The sequence below is a fragment of the Pteronotus mesoamericanus genome, unplaced genomic scaffold (assembly GCF_021234165.1).
Source record: "Pteronotus mesoamericanus isolate MK-2021 breed Mesoamerican mustached bat unplaced genomic scaffold, CSHL_Meso_final contig_27, whole genome shotgun sequence".
In the NCBI taxonomy this organism is placed as follows: domain Eukaryota; kingdom Metazoa; phylum Chordata; class Mammalia; order Chiroptera; family Mormoopidae; genus Pteronotus; species Pteronotus mesoamericanus.
In genome coordinates, this window is record NW_026555115.1 from 5,563,555 (window position 1) to 5,588,827 (window position 25,273).

Sequence of the window (25,273 nt, forward strand, 5' to 3'; positions counted from 1 at the left end):
AGCCCAGGCATATGCCCTGACCAGAATTGAACTGGCGACATTTTGTTTTGCAGGCTGGCACTTAATCCACACCAACCAGGGCCAGGTTCTTGTATAATGTAATTAAAAGGAGGTGAAAAGCTTATGTACAAGGATAAATAGATTATAAATCGCCAAGTGGAAAATGCAACTTTTTTAGTCACTGAAAAAAATGCAAATTAAAACAATTAAACTACATCATTATACACCAATTAAACATTTTTTCTAATGATAAAAAATTGATTTTGGTGAGGTTGTCAGTTTTGTTTCTCCAAAGCCAGGCTAAGAGAACAGTGAATCCATGAAGTCATTCTGAGGTACAATTTGGAAACGTGTAAAAGGAACAATCACAACTGTTCCTACATTTGAACTCATTTATTAAATTTGGGAGAATATGCATCAAAGAAGTCATCCCAAAAGGGAAAAATAATTCTGCTAATTATAGTGTTAAAAATCAATGAACTGGGTGCCTGCCGAATACTGAGCAGTCTGGGATTTTACCCTAGTGGCAAACTAACAGGTTGCCCTGTTACTGTTTCAGTGATGCTATCAGAGGGCATGAGACTTCTGGGAAAAAACTAGCTGGAGCTCCATGTTTATCTGTGCTCTCCCATATTTTCTAAGTCCCATGAGGGTTACAGAAAGGGCCTGTGACGGCCTGCACAGGCAGTGGGCCGTGTTATAGGAGGGGGACATCGAGCATAGGAGATACACAACCTCTGTAGTACATGGAAGCAAGCTTGCCTTTTGCCCATGGGAGAAGTTACCTCGTCCTTTAAGGTATCCTGCTGCAAACACAACTTAGGGAAACTACCTGTGTAATGAGCAGTCAGGGCCTGTATTCTTGGCGTGCCGTACATGCATATGTAGGGGTGCTCAGAACCCACGGCTCACCTGTCCCAGTGATGCCTCATTTATTCATTCAGCAAACCCACTCACATTTATTGAGTCACCTTCCATGTAACTGGCACAGAACTAGATGTCAGGATACAGACAGCAGTGAATAAATCCCTTGCCTGAGAAAAGCTTACATTTGAGTGAAGAAGGCAGGTAACAAGAAGGAATTAAATAAATAACTGACGCCACTCCTGTGAAGTGTTATGAAGACAAACAGAGCAGAACAATGGGATAGATAATGCAAAATGCTTTTAGATAGAGTGATGGATTGTAGAGCCAATGGTCAGTCAAGGCCTGAGATGGTGACACTGGAGCAGAGACCAGAATGAAGTGAGAGGGAAGAGAGAAGAGCACACGCCAAAGCCCTGAGAACAAAGCGTGCCCACCCTGCTCCAGGACCCAGGGGACCAGGGTGGCTGGAGTGTGGTGAGCAGGCCGAGAGTCTGAATGAGGGTAGACAGCCCAGGAAGACTTGTAATTGGGATGATATAGTATTCTAAAATGAAAAACACCACATTTTATGTAAAACAAGTTCTATAAAAGAGCTCAATGAAAATAATAAGACTGAACTCCATGAACAAATGGAGACAGGAGGCCAGAAGAGCTGAGCTTCAGCTGTCAGATACCAGTCAAGTCAACGAACCTCTTGTTTCTGCATCTGCAAATAGGAATGATGCCTAAAAAGGGTGCGCATAAGATTAAGAGAATCAAATGTGTGAAAGTGTTTTCTTGTTACAAATATTTGAGAGGCTAAAAGTGTAAAAATATGATCTACATCAAAAAGTCACAAGAGAACTGAAGCTAAGGTTTAAACCAGAAGTTCAGAATAGTAGCAATAGTCATCGCTTATCAAACACTGCTCAACTTTTATAATAACCTGCTGACAGGGGTAACTGTTTTCATTTTTAAAATGAGGAAAACTGGGCCTCAAAAAGCCTAAGTTGTTCACAGTCTTTCACCTGATAAACAGTACAATATAAAAGCTGTACCTATAAAGAGAACATACAGCAACATGAAAAGTGTTGAGAGAAATCTGCGGAAAAAAAAATTGATTTTAGGCATAAAAATGTATATGATTAGGAGCAAAGACAGGAAAATAAAAGAATGTCATGCATCTGACTGGTGCAATGTGAATGCTTTTACATTTTTATATTATTTGCTCTTGTTATAATGTTTATCCAATCAAATATGGAGAAAATTATTGTGAAACTATTTCAAAAGCCAGTCACCATTTTCAAAGGATCTCCTTTGTCATGTCAATTTGCTCAAAATCACCAAAAATATAGCTTTCTCCAAATCTTCCTCCTGGGCATTTACACCCTGCATGGTGGTCTCCTGCTGCCTTGAGCCCAGCTAGTTCACTCTCCTGAAGGTCCAGCCCTCCATTCATCTTGTCCAGAATCTACACTTCAGTGAGTATAAGGGCTTCTCTGACCACAATTTCCTTCATCTCTGTGATCCCTGAGTTGTGGGGGGCCCCGTCCTGCTAAGTCCCTGATTCACTACAGGTGAAAAAACAAGTCATTCCAGACACCTTTGTCTGTCAAGAAAAGAGGGCGGTGATTCCCTCTAGTGGGGAATGCCCCGAGCCCTTCTCTGAAATGGCTTTTATTGAGAATTATATGTGCAGGGGTATACAGCATATGTGCAGAGTTTATCAGTCCACATCAGAGCTATAGATAACAATAAGACACATACAAAAATCAGCCTTGGGATAGGGTCTGTCAGACATACTGATGCTAGATGATTATTAAGCCAAGGTTCAGGGGCTCAGGAATATTTTCTCATGCTTTGAGACTAAACACTTGACTTTTTTCTTATCAGGGCAGTGCGACACAGAGCAAGCTTCAGTAAATATAACGCATTCCTTAGGCCAGATATCCCAGGGTATCCTTCGTGCCATTATAGGGTCCTGTCTGCCATCCGGCATCTCCGGTTTTCTGGTCCTTTCAAGGTCTGGCTCGCAAGGGGCTACAATTCCCAATACCACACGAACTGGTCTCCAACACTGAGCAGCTCATTATTTCAGATGTTTTATTCATCACTTGACGCTTACGCCTGTGTTTTTATTTTGACTTATTTGTATGTTGCTTTTTATGTCTCATGCGTGTGCTATCAGGTGTGTGTAAAGAACTGCCACACACGGTATCAAAAAGCAGAAAGTACCTGAATGGATGAGGAAGGGAGAGTAAAGGAAAAGGACATCCTTGGAGTGTCTTTTCTGCAGGGTCCAGGTCTCGAAGAATTGCCCCAAGTGCCAGGGGTGGGGCTGCTCAAGTGAAGAAAACCCCTCCACCTGCTGCAGCCCAGGGGCCTTTCCAGAAAGTCTCCCTCCCTGGAAGCTGACTCTCTTGAGTGCCCTGCTTAGCCTGCAGCTCTTCGTGGAGTGTTAGTAGGAAGCCAGTGCATGACTGCCCGTCTGCTGCCCTAACAAGGGAAGGGCAAACTTGGGCTCAGTGTTTATGTTTCTTCTCTACTCCCAGGTACAGAAGTCAGGCAGGTTTAGTTGATTGAATGATGATTGAACTATTTTTTTTTTAAAGTTCTAATTGGTTTCTACCTTTGCCTAAGGGTCAACAAAAAAAAATAACTCCAGCCTTAACCAGGAGATGAAGATCTGGAAGACACACAAGTCAGGAGTGTTAGCCACTGCCAAGGGCAGTGCGGTGGGAAGTGCCAGCAGGGATACGACGGGGCCTGTGGGCCACGGTGAGAAATGGCGAAGACCTTGTAACCGCTGCCTCTTCCAGACCTCTGCCAGGCTGCTCAGAGCCCCGTTCTTCCTGCGTGGAGCCGGAGAGTGAGCTACTCAAGGTATGGGAAAGCCCTCGCCAGGCAATCCTGCTGTGAGTGAAGCGGTAGGATGGAGCCGGGTTTAGGAGCTTCCTGTTTTATGTATCCCCGATACCTGAGTCCCCTATATCAGATTTAGATAGGATCTAGAGTCCTGGAAAGCAGAGCCCGGGGCGGGGGCGGCACGCAGCCCCTCTGTTTCCAGAGTTACGATCCTGCCACCAAGCGCGGCCGAGGGACACTTTGTGAACATCCTCCGGAGACTACCTCTATCAGGGCGTCCTAAGCACGGCGGAGGCAGGGAGACCCGTGGAGAAGCTTCTGTTGGCAGCTTCTCCGGACCACCTGCACCCCCGCCACCCCGAGGCAGCCCTGCTCCAGCTGCCCCCAGGGTGGGGCTAGGGCATCTCTCCAAGCCCGCCCTGCCCTCAGACACTTGGCTACATTCTGGGATTCCCAGCCCTAGGACAGCGGGTTGCCCTAGGGACTCCGAAGAGAGGAAGGAGGGACTGGCACGTCGTCGAGAGAAGCTGGACTCCCGAGGGTTCCACTCTCATTTTACTCCCCTGAAAAATAGAGCTCCAAGCAGGGGCGCCGAAGGGGGCTGTGGCACAAGGAGGGACCGGGGTAGTGAGACCTGGATCGCCCGCTGTACTCAAGAGTCTCAATCCACCTCCCCGCCCGCCCAGTCGGTGCCAAGATGCGGGCTGTGCGTGTGTCCTCTTTAGGGGTGCGGAGATCGGGCGCGCAGCGCGTCATGAAAGCTACTGACCTCTTGGTGGCCGCTGCCGGCGTGGCCCTTCTTCTAGGACCCAAGGTCTGCGGCAGCAGCGCAAGCCCTGGCGGGGTCATCGGGACGACGTCGGGCGGCACCACCCAGCCCAGCCGAGAGCCACCCTTCTCCGTCTTCATGGTGCTGGTGGTGACGCTGCCGGTCCTGCTGATTGAGGCCACTTTTCTGTGGAACCTCTTCCGTGGTGTGGTCACCATCCTGCGCGTCCGTGCTTTTCACCGTGTGCCGCATAACTTGGTGGCTCCGAAGGCCGTGTCAGACGTGTTAGCCTGATGCCGCTGAGCCTGGTGAGCGAGATGCCGGACGGGCGACGTTGGCGGCTGGGCCGGAGCCCGTGACACGTGTGGATTTTCTTCGACATGCTGCGCCGCACTGCCAGCACCTGGAATGTGGCAGCCATCACCCTGGCCCGCTCCTGGACTGTCACGCGCCACCTGCAGTACGAGCTGCGCAGCCGTCGCCGCGCGCTTCTCCGCTGTCGATCGCGTTCACCTGGGCGTTCTCCGCACTCATCGCCCTGGCGCCGCTACTCTTCGGCTGCGGCGAGGCCTGCGACGCTGGGCTCCAGCGCTCCCAGGTGAGCCAGGAACCTTCCTACGCCGTCTTTTCAACCCGCGGTGACTTCTACCTGCCGCTTGGAGTGGTGCTGTTTGTCTATTGGAAGATCTACAAGCGACCAAGTTTCGCTTCAGCCGCCGCCTCAGGGCTGTCTGTGCTAGCCGGGCCGGCTCAGGTGCAGGTGAGAGGCGGGCTGCGCTGGGGGTGGGAGGGTGCGGTGGGGGAGGTCTGGGGGAAGAGGACGCTGGGCGAAAGGGAGAGTTGGCGGCGGCAGCAGCTTGCGCGCATTGAGCGCGGCAGAAAGGTTGGCCACTGCGCACCTGGAGCGCACGCGGAATTCGCCATCTGTTCGCCTAAAGAGTACCCGAATTGGGCGGGGCGGGGAGGGGGCTCATACCCGCACTCGGCGCGCAGGCGAATGGTTCGCCCCTGTGCGCTGCGGCAAAGGTTTCCAGCACCTGCACATCAGGGCTGTTGCTAGCTCTGCCGAGCCACGCGGCAGAAGCCGGATTGCAAGGGCGGCGTGCCCAGGTAGTAATGAGAGCATGTCTGATCCGCTGTGCCCTCTGTTGCTTTTCCCTTAGAGCGAGCTATTGAGTCCGCCTGAATCCTGCTGCCGCCAACTTCCTGGTCCCGGCCGGGCGGAGCGTGGGCGGGGGGCGGTGAGGGGGTAGCGGGAGGGCTGGGAATTCGCCCCGCAGATGAGTGAATTCTTGCGACCTTTCACCCCTTATTTTCTGCCCATCCTCTCCAGTCCAGAGACTGGACTATATTCCCTAACGCTATTGGCCAGTTCCTTGCCAAGGGCGAAAGTGAGGATAAAAAATAATCCAAGTGTGACTTTCACCATCCCAGCCTCAGTGCTGTCCTCAAGTGACTTTGGCAAGAAAAGTGCCCTGAGTTTAAATCCCAGCTGGGACACTGGGGCAGTTGCCTCCTTTCTGTGGGTCTCGTTTCCTCATCTTTAAACAAGTTAACTCCTGCTTCACAGGACTGTTGGTGAGGATTACGTGAGAAAAGTGTTAGGTAGCCGAGGTGTCTAAGAAAGGACACGGAGCCAGAGAAGTCCAATGAAGGGCTTTTATTCGAGGCGGGACACTGCCATCAGGCGGGCTGGGTCTGAACAGATGGAAGCCCCACGGGAAAGGGTAGCAGAGCTTTTCAAGTGTGTAGCAGACCCCCGGGGGAGGGTGAGTCACCCTGCTCCTCTGCTCCAGGTGTCCTGGGTGTCTGACCAGGGAGGGCTGATTCTGTAGAAAGTTCAACGGAGAGGGGAGGGGGCACTGAGGATTCACCCAGTCTCCAGCGGGATGCCAGCGGCTGTGCCTCAGTTGCTTCTGATACGGGGAATCTCGTGGTCAGGTATTTAGCCGGTGACTATACCTTCTTTGTTCCAGCATAGGCGGTGGTTTAGGTCCATGTCCCAGCACGTTCTAAGAATAAAGCCTGTGAAGCTCCTAGCACAGTGCCTGGCACACGGGAGTGGGCAGAGCTGGATGGAGTAAGGGGGTAACATTGTGGCCTGACATTCTGCTGTGGGCCTGACCATCACTCTGGAGATGAATGAGATGGAGAAACCTGCATTTGGCAGAACTTGTCGGGATTGTATAAAATCGAGGCTTTTTGCCTTTTGGCCAGGCCCTAACAGATATTAACTCTGCCTGGGAGACCCAGATTTTCTTTTTCAGGGCAGGGGTGGGAGTTGTGGTGGGGGATGGGATGTGTGTGTGTGTCTCAGGTTCACAGTCTTCGATAATAACAGGACTTACTGCCCCTTTCCAAATACAATATATGGATCAGGGAAAGGGATCATGAGAGAGGTAAGAGGGGTTTTGTTGTTAGTTTTGTTTTAATTTCAGTAAGTTAACTCAGCTACTTAGAGTATACCTAAGCTACACAAATATATGTTTTAAAAGGCAGATTTTCCCCCTCCCCCACTTTTTAAATGACAAAGGGATTTTGTAGCATAAAATAGGAAAGTCGGGATTATAATTAGAAAGTGTTGTTAGGGGAGAGCTTTATTCAGAATTAATGATGTTCTTTGAAAGGTCCCTTGGAAATGCCTGGGGTGATTGTAACTTTTCTGATTGCTGAGGCAGGACTTTTAATAGCTACAGGCATCCAATGTGCACCCAGAGAAATCATGGTGAAATGGATGTCAGAAACTTGCCGAGCCTGAGCTTAGTGTTCATTTTTTGACAGACCCCATTCAGGCAGGTGATACAAAGGTGTGACTGAACAGCAGCCTAGCCAAACATCCGGGGCGGCCACTGGTAGAGGAGAAGAGCTCTGGTAGACAGGGGCACTGTTGTTATTCAGTGCTGTTATTCACTGGCAGTGGACCTGGGGCAAGCGCCTTCTCCACTTTGGGCTGCACTTTCTCTTCTCTCATACACGGTAGTGGTCTAAGTCATGGCTGAAAGTCTGAATCATATGATGCTGAGATGGCAGATGAGATGGTGTTTGGGAGCATCCTGCATCTTTAGGCACCAGCAAGCTCTCAAACTCCTGGGTAATGTTACTGAGTTTATTTAACTCTCACGTGGGATGCAGTGTGGGTCTGGTGGCCCTCCTGCATAGCTCCCTCTAGGCAGTAACTCATAGATCTGAGCCACTTGTCATTATTTTAGCTTTGACACTTCGAACATGTGGCTTCCAAGATTGCTGTGGCGATACAGTAGTCCCCTCTTATCCACGGTTTTGTTTACCTTTGCAGTTTCAGTCATCTGAGGTCAACCACAGTCTGAAAATACTGTGGAAAATTCCAGAAATAAACAATTCAGAAGTTTTAAATTGTGTGCTGTTCTTAGTAGGGTGGTCAAGTCTGGGAGTCCCCCTCATCCTTTTGCCCAGCGTCCCCATGCTGTGGATGCCTCCCGCCCATTAGTCACTTAGTAGCTGCCTCTCAGTTATCAGACTGACTGTCGCAGTACAGCAGTGCTTGTGGTCAATCACCCTGATTTTACTTAATAGTGATCCCAAAGTGCAAGTGTAGTGATGCTGGCAATTCATATTTGGCAAGGAGAAGCCGTAAGTTCTTCCTTTAAGTGAAAAGGTTAATATAATTAAGTCCGTACTTAACAACGTCAATGGGTTCTGTGACTGTTGGCGAAATGACATGTAAAGAAACCAAATTATCCACAGGCTAATTTATACAAACAAGACTTAAGTTCCTACAGCATCTCATCAGTCTTGTGATGAAACAGCATTAAAAGAAACAATGTTATTCAAGGACCTGCTGTATAGGAAAAAAACATAGTATGTAGCATGAGGTTTGGTCCTATCCTGGATCTCAGGCAGCCACTGGGATTCTTGGAACATATCCCCTTCCAATAAGGGTGGGGGGCTGCCTTAGAGAAGCTTTTAACTGCCTTGTCCCTAAAGTGGACCCATGTCACTTCCACAGTCCATTGGCCAGTCTTTGGATGTGAAATCTAGGGCAGCACTGTCTCTGCCACACAGCACTCATTTTACATTTGATGAAACTGAGGCACCACAGATAGTTCATCCAAGACCACATACAGTTGTTGGGTGGAGAAGCTGAAGTTTGTACCAGACCTAAAGTCACTGCCCTTTTCATTCGTTCTCTGTTAATCCATGCTGTCTCTGGCAACTTAACTCCTGAGCACTGTCCCAGTGCTCACAGGATCTCACCTTCGTAGGAGTGAAGCAGCCATGGGGGCAGTCTCAAAACTAGGCCCGTGAACGCTCCTTGAGGGGAGAGCTGAACACAGCCGAGCAAGAGGCACTGCCTGCTTTTCTCAGGAGGCAGGTTAATTCCTACCTAGCCGTCCTTTCATTCACCCTCCCACATGTATTCCAAAGCAACCCCCATGGGTTAGGATTGTTTTCTACTGCCCTGTGTCCTTCTCTGGTTAGAAGAGGAAAAAAAGCCAACTCAATAGAGATTATTTATTTGGCTTTCAAAATAGGACTTCAACATTTTTTTTCTTTTCAACTATTTGTTTGATTGCTGTGCCAAAGTTGATACCAGAATCTACTTATTCCTTAGGCACAGTAGACCCATGATACTTTTAGGAGCTCAAGGAAATGGTATAATTTTTTTTTTAATTAGAAGAAAAATAAATGTGATACTAATGAATATGTAAAAATGAACCAGCCTTGCTTATATTAGTCTTTATAATAACATGGTCATAAAACACAATGTTTATTTTTTAATGGAAGAAGCGGCCCACAGGGTCAAGACGCCTAGGCTCCTGAAGGGCATCACGCAGCCTGGTTGACAGTCTTCATTCATTCTCTTAGCCAAAAAACGTGTTGGGAGACAGTGTGCACACTGGTGAAGAACATGGGATTTAGAAATGAGGAGACCTGGATTCAATTGTTTCTGTGCCTCTTATTAGTACTTTAGCGAAGTGACAATCTAAGTCTGCATTTCCCCATTATTTTTATGATTTAAAAAAATTCCAGTCAATAAATTATTACTGTATTCCTCTTACTGCTGTTACCATCATAGCAGTATTACTTATTCATTGCTTGTGTAATAGATTACCCCAAAGCTTCATGGCTTAAAACAACAAACACGTTTTAACTCACAGTTCTGTGGGTCAGGGCATTGAGAATGGCATAGCTAGGTTGTGGCCCAAAGCCTCTTGTGGTCAGATGGGGCAGCAGCCTCTCCAAGGCTCGACTGGGGCTGTAGACTGCTTCCAAAGTGGCTCAGTCACGCAGTTGGTGGCAGGAGGTCTCCCCAGGGCTGCTTGAGGGTCATCACAATATAGCAGCGAGCTTCCCCCAATCCAAGAGACTGAAGCAGGACACTTGCAGTGTCTCTCATGACCTAGTCTCAGAAGTTACATATGATCACTTCCCTCTATTCTATTCATTGGAAGTGGATCGCTACTGTCTACCCACTTTCAGGGGAAGGAGAATTAGGCTCCACCTTTGGGAGAAGTGTCAATGAACTTGTGGACAGATTTTAATACCACAATGAGACATGCAGATGGTGTTCAAAATGACATGACTGACTTTTACTGACCTATGTATCAAGCAACGTGGTAGCCTCAGTTTATCAAAGAATGAGCAAGGAGTCTGCTCTCCAGGGATTAATTTTAGTAGACCATAATTATAGAATTATAAATGCAATAAAGTCTTGATAGGTACTGTGTTAGATGTCTGTCCAGAGTACAGTGGTGCTGAAAGACTAAATAGTGAACAGGAAAACACTTTGTTAACAGTAAAAGCAAAACAGGTGTGTAGGATTGAGCTATGGGGTTTGTGACAACTTGGATCTGAGTTTTAGAAGATATTATATTACAGAACATTTGGATCTCTAGGCCAACCCTCTACACTAGTATTAACAACAATTGTAAGCAAGCAGTACATAAACCCTGGGCAACTGGAAGTCTGTATAGAGCTCTTTATGTTTTTGTAATGTGTCCAATGTTTAGTTGTCATCTGGACCACCCCCAAAACTAAGCTGCTGGTGGGCTTGTGGGTGGAACTGCATGTGGGACCTGAGTTCAGTTAGAGCTCAGGAGTGGGAAGGGGGTGATAAAAAATGACCATTCCCATTCTCATTCTATTAAAAGAAGTGTGGGCTCAAACATGTTCCCATGCCTGACTATAAGGTTATTATAACTGTAGAAAATTAATTTAACAAAACAAATTATATTAATGGAAAAAAACATCTGACTCATGATTTGCATCTTTTAAGATTGGCACCTATGCAGCATTATTTACAATAGCCAAGATTTGGAAACAGCCCTACTGCCCATCAGTAGATGAGTGGATACAGATACTATGGTACCTTTATACGGTGGACTACTAATCGGCTTTAAAAACAAAGGAAATCTTACCTTTTTCAACAGCATGGATGGACCTGGAGAGTATTATGCTAAGTGAAATAAGCCAGTCAGAGAAAGACAAATACCATATGATCTCACTTATATGTGGAATCTAATGAATAAAATAAATTTTTAGGCCCTGGCCAGGTTGCTCAGCTGGTTGGAGTGTCATCCTGATATGCCAAGGTTGCAGGTTTGATTTCCCATCAGGGCATATACAAGAAGCAACCAATGAATGCATAAATAAGTGGAACAACAAATCCCTCTCTCCTCCCCTGCCCCCATCAATAAATAAACTAACAAACAAAATAGAAACAGATTCATAGATACAGAGAATAGAATGACAGCTGTCAGAGGGGAGGGGGCTTGGGGCTAGGTGAAAAAGGTGAAGGGATTGAGCACAAATAAAAAAAAACACAGCTCATAGACACTGACCACAGCATGGTGATTACCAGAGGGAAAAGGGAATTGGATGCAAGTAGGAGAGGGCAGAGAGGGGATAACCGGTGATGGAAGGAGACCTGACTTGGGGTGGTGAACATACAGTACTATACAGGTGATGTATTATAGAATTGTATATCTGAAACCTATATAATTTTATTAACCAATGACACCCCAATAAATTAAATTTAAAAAAAGACTGGCACCCAATTGTTTAAGAGTGTGCAGAAGTTCTTGGATGCACCAACGAGCATTTTCACTGCACCTTCAGAAATATCCCTCGCCACCTTTCTCAATAAACCTTTCCCTTGTTCCTCTTACATTGTTACATTCATCCTGCCTCTTAACCTTACTTCCATGTCTCTTTTCTCTCTGATTGCATTGTTGGGGGAGAGTGAAGAGGGAGGAAGAGAAACAAAGGGATTGTAGACAAATGTGTAGGATCTGTGTATTTTCACTGATGACCTTGCAAAAAGCTACTTTTTAAATCCATGTAATTCTTAGAGAAGACTGAGCTTCTTAGAAGAATGAGACTCAAACTCCATGTTTCTTAACTTTTTGGCAGGTGACAGATGGGGAGGATGCTGAAGGCTGACGTCAAAAGCAGGCTGAATGCTTGGCAAAGCCATACTTGACCAGCTTGCATCTGCAAAGCATAACAAGCCAGCAGCTGGTGGCAGCCTGAACCTGGGGGTAGGAGGGTCGGGGGTGGTGGTGAGAAGGGAGTAGATAACCACAAGCTTCAGCTGAAGACGACTGCAACCTTGGCAGAAGAAAGCTTTATCATGTAGGTAGCCTGGGAATGGAACATTCTGTGCCCACAGTGTTCCTTTAAGTCTGCAAAACTCCTTTGAGCTTTATCTAACCAACTCCTATAAAACAAACATGGAGACCATGCTCATGGTCATTGTCTCTCCATCAGAGGACAATGCCCCACCTGGTCCCCACTTTTCTTTAAACTGTGTTTTGTCTTTGTGTTGTGTTGTCTCTTTCTCAATCTCCCATCACCCCCACTCAGGGACCTCCACTCCACGCGAGTCACGGCAGACAGAATTCCTTGAAAATTAAAGAAAGCTTTGAACTTGCTGCAGAGAAAGGTAAGTAGGAGCTTGCTTGCCCATTTTGCACAGGGCACTCCCTGAAGCCCATTGCTGGAGAGTGATGTCAGCATTTCTTCCCCACTGACTTTCCTGAGGGATTGGATCCACAGTGCAGTAGTAACTGGGACTCTCTAAGGCAGGGCAGTGGAGTGGTCCTCAGGGGGCAGGCTCATCACAACACCGAGGTTGGACAATGCACGTGCAGAAGGCAAAACCTCCCCTTTCTCCATTACACCATTCCCCTGCACCAAGAGTCTCTGGCCTGGGAATCCATGGACCTCAGGGAGAGAACTCTGGCCTCAACAGAGGATCCTGCATTGACATCTGCTCATAAAGGATGACTGTAGGCCAGATGATATTTCAGCTGACAACACAACTGTAGCCTAACTTTAACATACTTGATTACATTTTCTTCTTCTCAGGTTTAACTCCAGTGGTTTCTTAGCTATTCTGTGGTGACAAAACTCCCAACAAAAATCCATGTTTTCCAAATACAAGAATAGCAATTATGCTTTATGTATAATCATACCCAAGATCTTAGCAAAATTATAGTCTGTCATATATATTATTACACTGAAGGGAAAATTTTCTTCAAGCCTAGCAGTACTCTATTTTTTTTTTTTAATACAAAAACTCCCTTATTTTATTTTCTTAGTTTATTTTGTACAAGAGAAGCAGCTGAGAAAATTTCCTGCTCTAGTTTGTCAGACAAGCTAGACAGACTTTGTGTACTTTGAGGAACTATTTTTGGTTAGTTTTCACTTAAAGTACCTTGGAGAAATGAGACTTGGATCGTAGTTATCTTGGTGAAACTTGGGCAGAGAGAATAGAGCCTCAGGTATTCTAAGCCCTGATCTGCCAAACTTTGGTTATACACAGGGAATTCCAGTTATAATCCAGACTGCCTTCAACCAGAATTAGAAATCCCTCAATGTCTCCTCTATACCCTCAGATGATGTAGGGCTTAGCTGGTAGGATTAGTGTGGTTGCCCTGACACCATGTTTATAAATTACAGTCTTACTATACTGAATGGCCGACCAATGTGGTCACAGTGGAATGTGATAGTTCTCACAAATGATTAGGAACCATTCTTCTTTTTCTATTTATTAGAATCTTTTATCTGAAAACTTCAAAGGATTACAAATATTTGTAAATTCCTTCTGTGGCAGCTGGAATTTTTCTAAAAGAGAGGGAAGGGACAAAGGGGACATGAAGTTGACATTTATGAGGCCCTACTATGTACTACCACCTCATTGTAATCCTTACAGTAAGCCTGAGATACAGGTAAGGTTGTTCATGGTTAGAGGTGTAGAAATGGGGTCTCAAATTAGAATCCTAATGAATAACTTGATCTGAGCCTTGGTTTCCTCATTCCTACCTTACATGGTTGCTGTTATAACTAAGATAGGATATGGAAGCAACTAGCCAAGTACCAGACACGTATCAAAGGCCAAAGAGGAAAAGTGGAGAAACTCTGGGATGACTTCAGAGCTGGTTGCTAGAGGCACTAGAAACTGCCCAGGAAGCCACTGCGTCTGGAATCCCCAGCATGAATATCCTTAAAGCAGGTTCTGTGGGAGCCCATTCAGATTGATTGCTTTTGCTTAAGATGCAAAATAACACAGAGGGGTCAAGTTTGACTTTCAGCTCTAACAATATGCAAATCCATGACCTTGGACAAGGCATTTAGCCTCTCAGTGAGTTTTCTCAACAGAATAGAGATAATAATACCTCAAAGATTTGGTATGGGGATGAATGAGTCATCTATGGCAAAAATTAAGCATAGTGTCTTTTGTAGTAGCTTCTTGGGTGCTGTTCTTTGTCTTTTGGGCTTTTTAAAGAATATTGTATTGATTATGCTATTATAGTTGTTCCATTTTTCTCTCCCCTTTATTCCCCTCCACCCTACACCGTCCCCCGACCCCCCCGGGCATCCTCCCGCCCAACCCTTAGTTCATGTCCATGGGTTGTGCATATAGGTTCTCTGGCTTCTCCATTTCCTATACTGTTCTAAAGCTTCTCTTGCCTATTTTGTACCTATTTATGCTTATTCCCTGTACCTTTTCCCCCATTCTTCCCCTTCCCCCATCCCTTCCCCTCTGTTTTACTGTTCAGTTTTTGATCTTCTATTTCTTAGATAAGTCCCTTTAACATTTCATATAATATGGGCTTGGTGATGATGAACTCCTTTAACTTGACCTTATCTGGGAAGCACTTTATCTGCCCTTCCATTCCAAATGATATCTTTGCTGGACAGAGTAATCTTGGATGTAGGTTCTTGCTTTTTGTGACTCTGAAAACTTTCCAGACCCATGTTGCCTGCAAGGTTTCTTTTGCGAAATCAGCAGGTAGTCTTATGGAAACTCCTTTGTAGGTCACTGTCTCCTTTTCTCTTGCTGCTGTTGAGATTCTCTCCTTATCTTTAATCTTGGGTAATGGAATTATGATGTGCTTTGGTGTGTGCCTCCTTGGATCCAACTTCTTTGGGACTCTCTGAGCTTCCTGGATCTCCTGGAAGTCTATTTCCTTGGCCAGACTGGGGAAGTTCTCCTTCATTATTTGTTCAAATAAGTTTTCAGTTTCTTGCTCTTCCTTTTTTCCTTCTGGCACCCCTATGATTCAAATGTTGGAACGTTTAAAGTTGTCCCAGAGGTTCCTAAGCCTCTCCTCATTTTTTTGAATTCTTGCTTCTTCATTCTGTTCTGGTTGAATGTTCATCTCTTCCTCCTGCTCCAAATGATTTGAATCCCAGTTTCCTTCCCTTTACTGTTGGTTCCCTGTGTATTTTTCTCTACTTCAATTTGCATAGCCTTCACTTTTTCCTCCATTTTGTGATACTTAACCAATTCAGTGAGCATTCAGATTACCAGCATTTTGAATTATGCATCTGATATGTTGGCTATCTGTCCATCACTTAGTTCTATTTTGGGAACTTTGATCTGTTCTTTCATTTGGGCCAAATTTCTCTATCTCAGTGCGCCTTGGAAATCGTTGGAAGGGGTGGAGCCTTAGGTATTCACCAGGGTAGGGCAACCCTCTTCACTGTGTTGTGGTGCTGTCTTTGGGGGAGGGGTCCAAGAAGAAACAAAGCTGCTTGCTTTGCTCCCGGTCAGCTCTCAGTCACTTCCCCAGCTACTCACAAGCAAGTTTGGGTCCTCCCTTCTGGTGCTGATTCCTGGGTAGGTGGGTCTGTGTACATTCTAGGACCCTGTGGGTCCTTCCAATGAACTCGTCTGTGAGACTAGGAGTTTCTCCTGCCCCTGCACCGCCCCCCCCACCTCGTTTTTTACAGCCAGAGGTTTTGAGGCTTCCTTTTCTCTCATACTGGAACCCTGGATCACGTGGTCTGTCTTGCTGCCTAGCTGTTCCTCCAGTCTACCCATATGCAAATGTGGGACCACCCAGTCTGCCAGCTGCCGCCTTGCCCACCCACTGGGTCCTCCAGCCAATGCCTTGCCACACATCTTTTCCCCACCGGCTGCCTGTCTCCGCTCCTCCTACTGGTCTGAATGAGTGTTTCTTTAGTGCCTTGGTTGTTGGATTTCCATAGAATTTGATTTCCTGGCAGTTCTGGTTATTTTTTAAAAAAATTTGTTGTCCTTCTTTTGGTTGTGTGAGGCGGCAAAGTGCATCTACCTACACCTCTATCTTGGTCCTGTCTTTTGGTTTGCTATTAGATATTGCATTTCAAACCAAAAGAACCAATCGAGACAGTCTCCTAGAAAAACCAGAATCATCCCTGATTGATTTTCTTTAGTCTGTTTCTGAATAGATTCTGTTGTCCTCCAGCATCACTGCACAGGGCAGAGCCGGCTCAGATGAAAAGCTGTGAGCACAGGCTTCCAGCAGACACTGTGGTGGAGCAAAGGTGGACTCTGCTAAATGCTCTGCTGTGGAGGTCACAGTGTTTCAAACCTATTTAATCAGTGGACTTGCTGTTCGTTTCTCTTCCCCCTGGATTCTTTGAACTGAATTTATCCCATTTCTTCACTTTAGTAGCATAACAAAGATTTGGGATTTGCATTACCCAGTAGAGGAACTCCAGTGCCTGGGAGGTCATTTAGGTCAGTAGAGAAATGACTGGCAAAAATGCCCACTAATGAACTTAGTGAAAACAAATTACCTTTCATTTCCTCTCATGCTCAGGTAATACTGGGTTGGCCAAGAAGCTAGTTTGGTTTTTTCTGTAAGATGGCTCTAGAAGCACTTAGTTGTCTTTAATGTCACTCAAAACAATTTTGTTACACTGTATTGACAGCTGTCATATCAGTATGCATTAAAAAAAATATCAAAATTGGTGAATTTTTGTGTAGCCATTTTAATATTGAAGATGGAAGAAAATACTCATTTTTGGCATATTATACTTTGTTATTTCAAGAAAGATGAAAATGCAACAGAACTCAAAGATTTGTGCAGTGTATGGAGAAGGTGCTCTGACTAATCAAACTTGTCGAAAGTGGTTTGCGAAGTTTCGTGCTGGATCCAGATTTCTTGCTGGGCGATGGCTCCATGGTTGGTTAGACCAATTGAAGTTGATAGTGATCAAATCAAGACATTAGGAACAATCAATGTTATACCACTTGGGAGATAGCTGACATACTCAAAATATTCATAATAAAGTTATTGGTGAAAATGAAAAAATGTCTTATTTTTATGGAAAAAAACCAGACGAACTTTTTGGCCAACCCAGTATTTTTTCCTCCTGACATCAGACTGTTAAATATTCATGGGGTGATTTCAGGATGCTGTATTTGATCTCTCACACTTCCTTTGGTGACTTGATGGTGGTCTGCTATGAGGGAACTGGCCAGTATTATTTGGAAAGGGAGAAAGGTGACATGAGGAATGGGAAAACTTGGGACAGCTCATTAAAGAAGGGGCTCTGGGTGACCCCCTGAGGGTTCATGTTTGCCAAGCCAGGACTCTAGGAAGGGCAGAGAGGGGTGGGAGGAGGGAACATGCTGTTTGTTATGCTGTTGGAATCACCTGCCTTTACATTCTTGCTCCATGTCTCAGGCACAGGATGCTGGGTAAACACTTGCCAAGGAAAGGACTCTTTGTTTGTATCTTCATGACCTGTCTGCAGGCCAATTTAGTGATTTTACAAATAAACATAACCAGGGTGGTAGGAGAAGCAACAGAAGACACTGGATTTGAAGGTAGAGTTAGAGTGAGGAGTCCTGGGTTTGCCTAAGTCAGGCCTACTGGAAACTTCCCCCCATCCCTTACCTTTGGCCACCATGGCCCACATGAGAGGACACAGGAATGTGCATGGACACTGTGAAGTGCCTTACGGCCATGTGGCTGTCCTGACAGTTGCTTCTAGTTGTGTCTAACAACTTGCCTGGAAGCCTCTTGCCTGTGTGCGTTCGGCAGCATTTGTGGCCATGTCTGCAGCATTCTGGGAAGGAAGAAAAATGTAGGCATGGACCATTCTGTATCAATGACCACTCATTTATTCAGCACCTATTTCCTGGGTTCCTACTAGGTGCCAGGTGCTACTGCCAGACAGCAGACAGGTATCAGAAAAAGAAGAGACAGTCACTGACCTCCTTTGGCTTGAACCAGATGTCACATAAATTACTACAAAAGAGGAGAATGTGGAACCAAACAGGGAGATGTGAGTAAGAGGGTCAGGAAGGCCACTGACAGGGGTGGTAGCATGGGCCAGAAGCTCCATAAATGGAAGCTAATTATAAGCCCAAAAGTATTTGCAATTTGATTTTCAAATGCTGGGCAATATGGAATTATCCCATAATTTACACTGAATCCATTTAGCAGAGTAATTGTTCAATTTTTTTCAAATTACTGTTTACAGGCTTCCTCTTCAGCTGCAAACTTTGTGAGGGGTAGGCGTGGGTCTGCTGTATTTGGGGCCCTAGTCTCAGCCCCAAGCCCACTCCACGAGTGTTGAGTGGGTGAGTGCATGGGCCAGGAGTTGTGCCGGGCACCCCAACACACATGCCCAGTTCATCTCCATGACAGTCTTAGGACAACAGGAGGTGACTCTGGTCACCTTGCTTCAAAGGTGGAGAAACAGCCTGTGGAGCTGGGACTGACACCAAGGTGCCCCTGCTCTTAACTGCTTTCCTTCCCTTTTATATCATATTATTTGACATTGCGGGGACTGTTACTCTCATGCCCTGAAGAACCTTCAGACTGCATTTTAAACTACAGTTTCAGGAACCTTTTCACCTAACATTTTCTGATGGATTATGGACAAATGCAGCTTGAATGAGGCTGTAAGGGGAGGTGGTGGCCAAGACCGGAGTAGCCTCATCTCACTGTACTCACCCAGTGTATTTTCTTTTTAATTTCCTGTTTTCTTTGTTCCAGATGAAGGCAGCACCTCAGGAGGCTGAGGTGGTGTTCATCGTGCGTTGCTCAATGGTGGCCTTTCAGGCAAGTGGGGACTTGAGGCAGGAACAGAAGAAGAGGGTGGCGGCCATAATAGTGGGCATCCTCACTGGCATGTTTGTGCTGTGTTGGATCCCTTTCTTCCTGATGGAGCTCATCAGCCCCCTCTGTGCCTGCAGCCGGCCCATCTGGAAAAGCATATTCCTGTGGCCTGGCTACTCCAACTCTTTCTTGAACCCCCTAATTTACATATCTTTTAACAAGAACTACAACAATGCCTTCAAAAGCCTCTTTACCAAGCAGAGATAAACTCGGTGCCTGGAGAGACATGCACAGAGTTATGGGGTGGGAACTTGGATTTCTCCCTTCCCTAGTCCCCCTGGAGTCTTCCCCCACAGCTGAGTGTTAATGGCGATGAGAACATCACACTGAGCTGGGGCTGCAAAGGCTCTCCAGAAAGCAAATGTGTGGCATGTGTGCAGTTCACCCTCTTCCTGTGGTGGCAGACATTGTTCATCAATCATGGCACATTTTCCTTCTGAACAGGAACTCTGCTTCAGAATCCTTTCCTGACAGCACTTTAGGCAGTTGCTGGTAATTGGTTGGAACTGACAGAGTTGATTTGCCTTTTCTTTGTCTAATACTATATTCCTCAGAGTGGGTTCTCTCAGCACAGGGTGTGTTTTGTGTCACACTCAGAAATGTTTCCTTTATAAAACGGCCCTTCCCCAACCTTTATGCACCTGATTCAACTCATCTTCCCCAAGGGAGTATGTCCCAATTTGTGACATGAGGATTATCCAAAGATCATCTAAAGTTTTAATAAAAAAGTGTCGAGTGAAACCAACACCTATTGAATCAGACTTTCAAAAAAGAGGTCTGGTGATTCATATTAGTTCTCTAGAGACCTTTCTTTTTGGTCAGTGAGAGAGTGCTGGATGCTCAGGTTGCTCTTCAGACCAAATAAATTGGCATTCCTGGGCAGTAGATGAGACCCATGTAGCAGTGCTTTTTAAAGCTCCTCAAGTGACTCCAGTGTGCCACCAGCATAAAGAAACTGCTGAGGTATCTTCTCTGCCTCTGTACCACAAGGGAGAGCCGCGGAGAGAAATTTTGCCATTATTTCGCCATACTGATTTGTATGTGTATTAAAAATACTTCTGAAGCATTCATTTCTATGCTCAGTCAGTCATATGTGTGTATATACATACAAATCTATCCATTCGTATCTATCTACCTACATTATCCCCGCCCCCCCCCCCGCCCCACACACACAGCGATAGAGATGGGGAAATGCCTGTCATGGAACTCAAAAATAAATACCATCAACAAACCCCTCCAAAATTGCCATGGTGAATCTTGGCCTTCCTGATTTAATTAAATATATGTATGTAAGACTCTAAGGGCCCAGACAAGAAGGACACCTGGATGAAATCATCTTGACCACAGTCCACCAGATTTTGTAGGTGGGCTGGATGTCTAATTAGGTTTTTTAATTTATACAAGAGTCCTCTTCACCACTGACTCACCTGATGGCTGAGGTATGGAAAAATTCTTTGAGTAGACAACCTGGAGGAAGTGGGGCAGGTGGATATGGAATTCTCAATCAGATGACCTTCTTAGTCATCCATCACTGTTGTGTTTTAAGGGCTCCAGCTCAAGCTTAGGGCTATTGGGGATTTTCCCTTTTGGTTGAATGACACCAGGTGGTGTTAATGATCTTTTCCCCTATAGCTCCTTTCCTAAAATACACAATCAGGAATAAATTTTAAGAGGACTACTTATTAACCACCATGTGCAGCTGTTGTACCAAGTATTGGCCATAAGTGGGTTAGATACCCATGTGTAAACCAATTCCTGGCAAAGAGAAATAGGATTTCTATGACTGTCTTAGAACTGTCATGATTCCTTTCCTGGGGCTGGACACAGCCACCAGAGTGGGACAGAATCAGGGTTCTGTTGGTAAAGATCACTCACAACTGGTTTCCACACAGGGCAGGCATGGCTTCTGGAGAATGTTAATAGCTCCCCTTGAACCATGGCTGAGAGGTACTACTTCTACATTTTCAACCCCCAAAGCCAGAAGAACACAGGCTGTGCTAAGATCCTCATGAGACAGAGGCAACCTTGCAGCAGCCTTAATCTGTTTCCAGGGAGTAGCCACTTCACAATCTGTTCCCTTCCTTCCCCTCCTCATGACCCCAACACACTCACACAATCAGAGCAGAACTATCTTCATGCTTCATCTCCCCAAAGCTGCTCCACCAAAAGAGGACAGCCCTCTTTTCACTTCCCTAGTCTTCTTACCTCCAAGACTCAAGAAGAAGAGAGTTTAACTACTTTTGGCTCAAGGGTTTTAAACTCCTAAGGAAAGCAGATTTACTAAATGAGAATCCCCTGTCTTTTATTTTTTAAAAAGTAAGCCAAATTAAAATTTAAAAAACTTTTGAAACAAAGACTACAGGTACATGGTACATAATTCAAAAGCTACAAAAGATACATAGTGAGAAGTAATTTCCATCCCTCTTCCCAGAGGCAATCAAGGCCATCAGGCTCCTGTGTATCCTCCCAGAAATATCCTAGGCATATGCACACAGAGGTGTTTGATATACATTTGTGTGTGTGGATACAGTTACACACACACAGATATACCCACAGACAGCATTTTTTTTCTCCATTCCCGTCCTCTTTTTATAAACAAACAGTATACTATGAACCTCTTTCCCCTCAAATTATCCATGCATCCTCTGGACCATTCCATGGCAGGACAAACAGAGTGGCTCTGTTCTTTTAATACTCCATTGTATGGATTCACCATAATTCATGTAGCCATTGCCCTATGGTGGTGGTAGACTCCAACTTTTTGCTATTACAAACAATGCTATTACAAAAAATTCCTAGAAGTCGCATTGCTGGCTTGAAAGGTTTGTGCATTGTACTTCTGAGAGATATTGTCCAATTGCCCTCCAGAGCCTGTAAAATTCATAACTCAGCCACAAGTGCTGCTTTCTGCTTCTTGGTTTCATGTGGCTGAGTCATTTCAACCAGTCAAGTTACATTCAGATTCATGACATACTTTGAGCTACAACACACTCATGATCTAACCTCTGACATTAGTGTGCTCCCCTGCTCTCTCCTCTGCCTACATGGGGGGAAAACATCTTTAAAAGGTAAATTTGAAATCTCTGACACCTTTGCATCCCAACCTCCAAGGTTAGAGTATAATAGATACACATAGAAATTCTCTAAAGCTGCTCAATAAATTGTCTACCTGTTCTCAAATTAAGCATGAATTAGATGGGAGATTAAATTCTAAGCTTTGCTAACACAGGGATGCAAAGTTGCAATTTGAAGAAGCTATTTTATCTAACCAGAATTTCCTGATTCTCGAGGCCAGCCAGATGCTGGGGAGATCACGGTGTGTAGCTCAGGCAAGGTCCCTGCTTATGTTACTCTTACACTCTGGAGAGTAGAACAGGCAAGAGCCCTCACAAAGGACCACTACCCAAACAGTTCCAGCCAGAGCCATCTAGACAGCAGGGAAAGGGCAGAATATGATTAGGTGGGCAGGCTGACACTGAATGGATTTGTGTAACAGGTGGTCAGGGAAAGCCACTGCCAGCAACCTTGGAGGGAGAGCGGCCCACATGTGGCAACAGCAAGGGCAATGGCCGTGGACAGGTGTAAGCTTGGCTTGTTTGCGAAACGGACATAGGCTGGCATGGAGAACCTCTAGTATCCCCACATTGTCCAACAGGCTGCAGAACAGATACTAAACCCCTCCTAATGTTTTTACATATTTGTGAGGTCAGTCCCTGGTAATGTTTTTTATGTAGCATTTTTAGCCTATCACCCTCATATAGCAATATGAGGGAATGCTCTCAACTGGGGGATGCTGAAGTGATCCATGTCACTTAGTGAGTGCTCACCCACATGGACAGAAAAAGGTACTTCGTTCTACTGGGCTCTTCACAGTACTGCTCTATAGAAAGATGAGCTTTTACTTTGAGGCCATCACTGGCAATAAGTAAATGATAAAGCACATCCCTAAAGTGTTCTTCCTCAGAACGTATTTTAAGCCAATTATTTACACCTCAGACTGAGCCAAAATAACTGTTAAAACTTATTGCTAGCACAAGGAGGCAGGTGGGCGGGGGGCAGGGCACAGGCTACTCACCAACAGACCAACGAATGGGACTGGCGGATGCCCAGGCTGCTGGGCCTGAAAACGGTGGAGGCTGTGGTAACTTGGGGTGGAGTGACTCTTAGAGGACTTTTTAGCAACTTCTATGTAACACCCAAGTGTTACAAGGTTTCATTTTTGTTCCTTTATTTTAGCCTTGGAGCAATTACCAACTTCTGAATATAAAGAAGAAAACGAGACCTAAAAAGACTTCTGAAAGTATCAATCTTGTAGATGAGAGTTATGAAGCAGACACTTTAAGAATTTCCAGCAAACCTGGCAATGACGATTCATGGCCTGCATCAGACAATGAAGATTCTAATTTTGATACCAAGTATGTTGTGAAAGCGAGCCTAACAAAGCTGACTGCTATTCAGCAATACAAGAAAAACACAGAAGCAAAATATGCCATTGTAAGACCAGATACGAGGACCTTGTAAGTGGAAAATAATTGTCACAGTGAAAATGAAGATGTAGTTGAAAACCTTCCCCCAAAATAATAAAAGTCCAGGGCTTGTTTCATTCTGCCTTTCCATCACCTGAACCTCTTCTAAAAGTTTCTTTCATGTTTTAGCAGTCACTGGTTTTACAAAGGAAGCAGCAACAAATCCAGCAATTGGAAAACAAGAATGTGGTACTGATATGATTGAAAGTGCTCCACAAGAGCAAATAATGACATTTTGATTTATGTTAATGGAGCACGCACACACCAAAACGGAAGTGATAAAAAGTCAGCATTAGGGTTAGAGCGAGATATAGAATCAGTGTGGGATTCTGACAGCCGCTCTGCAAGTCTTCCACAGAAATATGGTGATCATTTATCGAAAGTTGCAGATAAAAGAGGAAAAATGTACTAACTGGATAAGTAGATGGGTTTTATATACTTTCTTGCATGAGTGGATCAAGAAACTTTAAGATGGCTAAAGGATGGCTAGAGGATTCCAGAAATGTAGGCACACCAGTTCCCCACATTGGTTCTCCTGAAAAATATTCTCACTTGAAGACATAGAAACAAGCCCTCCATGAAAGGACAGGAAAAATCTCCATTAAAAGAACTAAATAAAATGGAGACAAGCAATCTAGCATATACAGATGCTAGACAATGGTTAAAAGGATGCTCAAGAAATTTAGGAGGAGAATGGATGAACTCAGTAGGAACTTAAGAGAAAGCAAGCATAAAAAAAGAAACCATAAAAGCCAGGCAGAAACAAATACTACAATACTTATAAAGAATACACTAGAAGGAATTGTAATGGGGGATCTCTCCCCAGAAATGAGGAGGGGTGGAGAGGCATGGAAGACTGATCATGTGTGCATTGCCCAGGCAACCAGAAAGAAGCACGCATGACACAGCAAAAGGCATGTAGGGCTAGAGCCAAAAGCTAGGGAGATAATTGGATGGGAGGGACACACCCTCCCATCTACTTCCACCGCTGGGGTGATTATGGGAGAGGGGATCTTTAGGAGTGGAGCACAAGTGTTGTGCATTTCTGTTCCCCCATCCCCTCAGTGGTGAGTCTGTGGCTGGGGGCTGAGATTCCTGAGCTGGTGGGATTCTCCACACCCCTGCCTGGGCGCTCCAAGTCCTGCCTGCAGAGAAAAAAGCAGGTTCCAGTAAGAGGGCTGGGGGGAGGCTCAGGAAATGTGGCTGGCCAGCAAGTCCTGCATCCCTTCCCTAGATGGAAATGCATGGTAGCTGCTGCTTGCCCACAGCCCACGCCCTTGTGGGCCTGTAAGGTACGGACCCAGTGAAGCTGGGGGGGAGGCCCTGCACCCCTCCCCGAGCACTCTGGGCCTGCTCAGGAGCACTGTGGGTGCTATGCTGGCAAGAAGAGGGCGAGGTGGGGGATAGAAGGCTTGGGCTGGTGGGTCCTGGAGATGGCACAGCCTGGTGGCAAGCCCTGCGCCCCTCCCCCATGTGCAAAATCGTGGGAAGCCACGGTGGCGGCCACCCACTAGCCACTTGTGTGCTCCTCTGGTGGGGGAACTCCATCAAGAAACCTGTTGTGTATATTTCAAACAAAAATAATTCCCTTTTCCTTTCCACTGGACTCTGTCTCCGAAGTTACTGTGCATGGACAGCGAGTGGTACACCCTAGTTGTTTGGTTATGGAATCAACATTAGGTTAGATGAAGCAGAGGACTGAATCAGCAATTTGTAAAACAAGGTAGCAGAAACCTAAACAGAGCAGCAAAAGGAAAAAAAAAAAATAATGAGGATAGTTAAGGGACCTCTGGGACAACATCAAGGGTAACAACATCTGCTTTGTGGAAGTACCAGAAGAGAGAGAGCAAGGGATTGAGTACTTATTTAAAGAAATGATA

At 45.5% G+C, this 25,273-nt stretch overlaps 2 protein-coding genes across 2 annotated transcripts in view; one reads left to right on the forward strand and one right to left on the reverse strand.

Annotated features, from left to right (window-relative positions):
- The first annotated feature begins 4,136 nt into the window (after window positions 1–4,136).
- Window positions 4,137–19,074, forward strand: LOC129071727 (5-hydroxytryptamine receptor 5B-like). Its single transcript, XM_054575001.1, is given in 4 exon segments — window positions 4,137–4,766; window positions 4,769–4,959; window positions 4,962–5,240; window positions 18,745–19,074. Coding segments are annotated over 4 exon segments (1,158 nt in total). The 5' UTR covers window positions 4,137–4,408.
- Window positions 19,075–20,419: 1,345 nt separating this feature from the next.
- CCDC93 (coiled-coil domain containing 93) overlaps window positions 20,420–25,273 on the reverse strand; it is a 115,693-nt gene continuing 110,839 nt past the window's right edge. The window contains exon 25 of the mRNA XM_054574991.1: window positions 20,420–20,507. The gene's annotated coding sequence lies outside the window, so the exon portion shown is untranslated. The remainder of the gene's footprint in view (window positions 20,508–25,273) is intronic.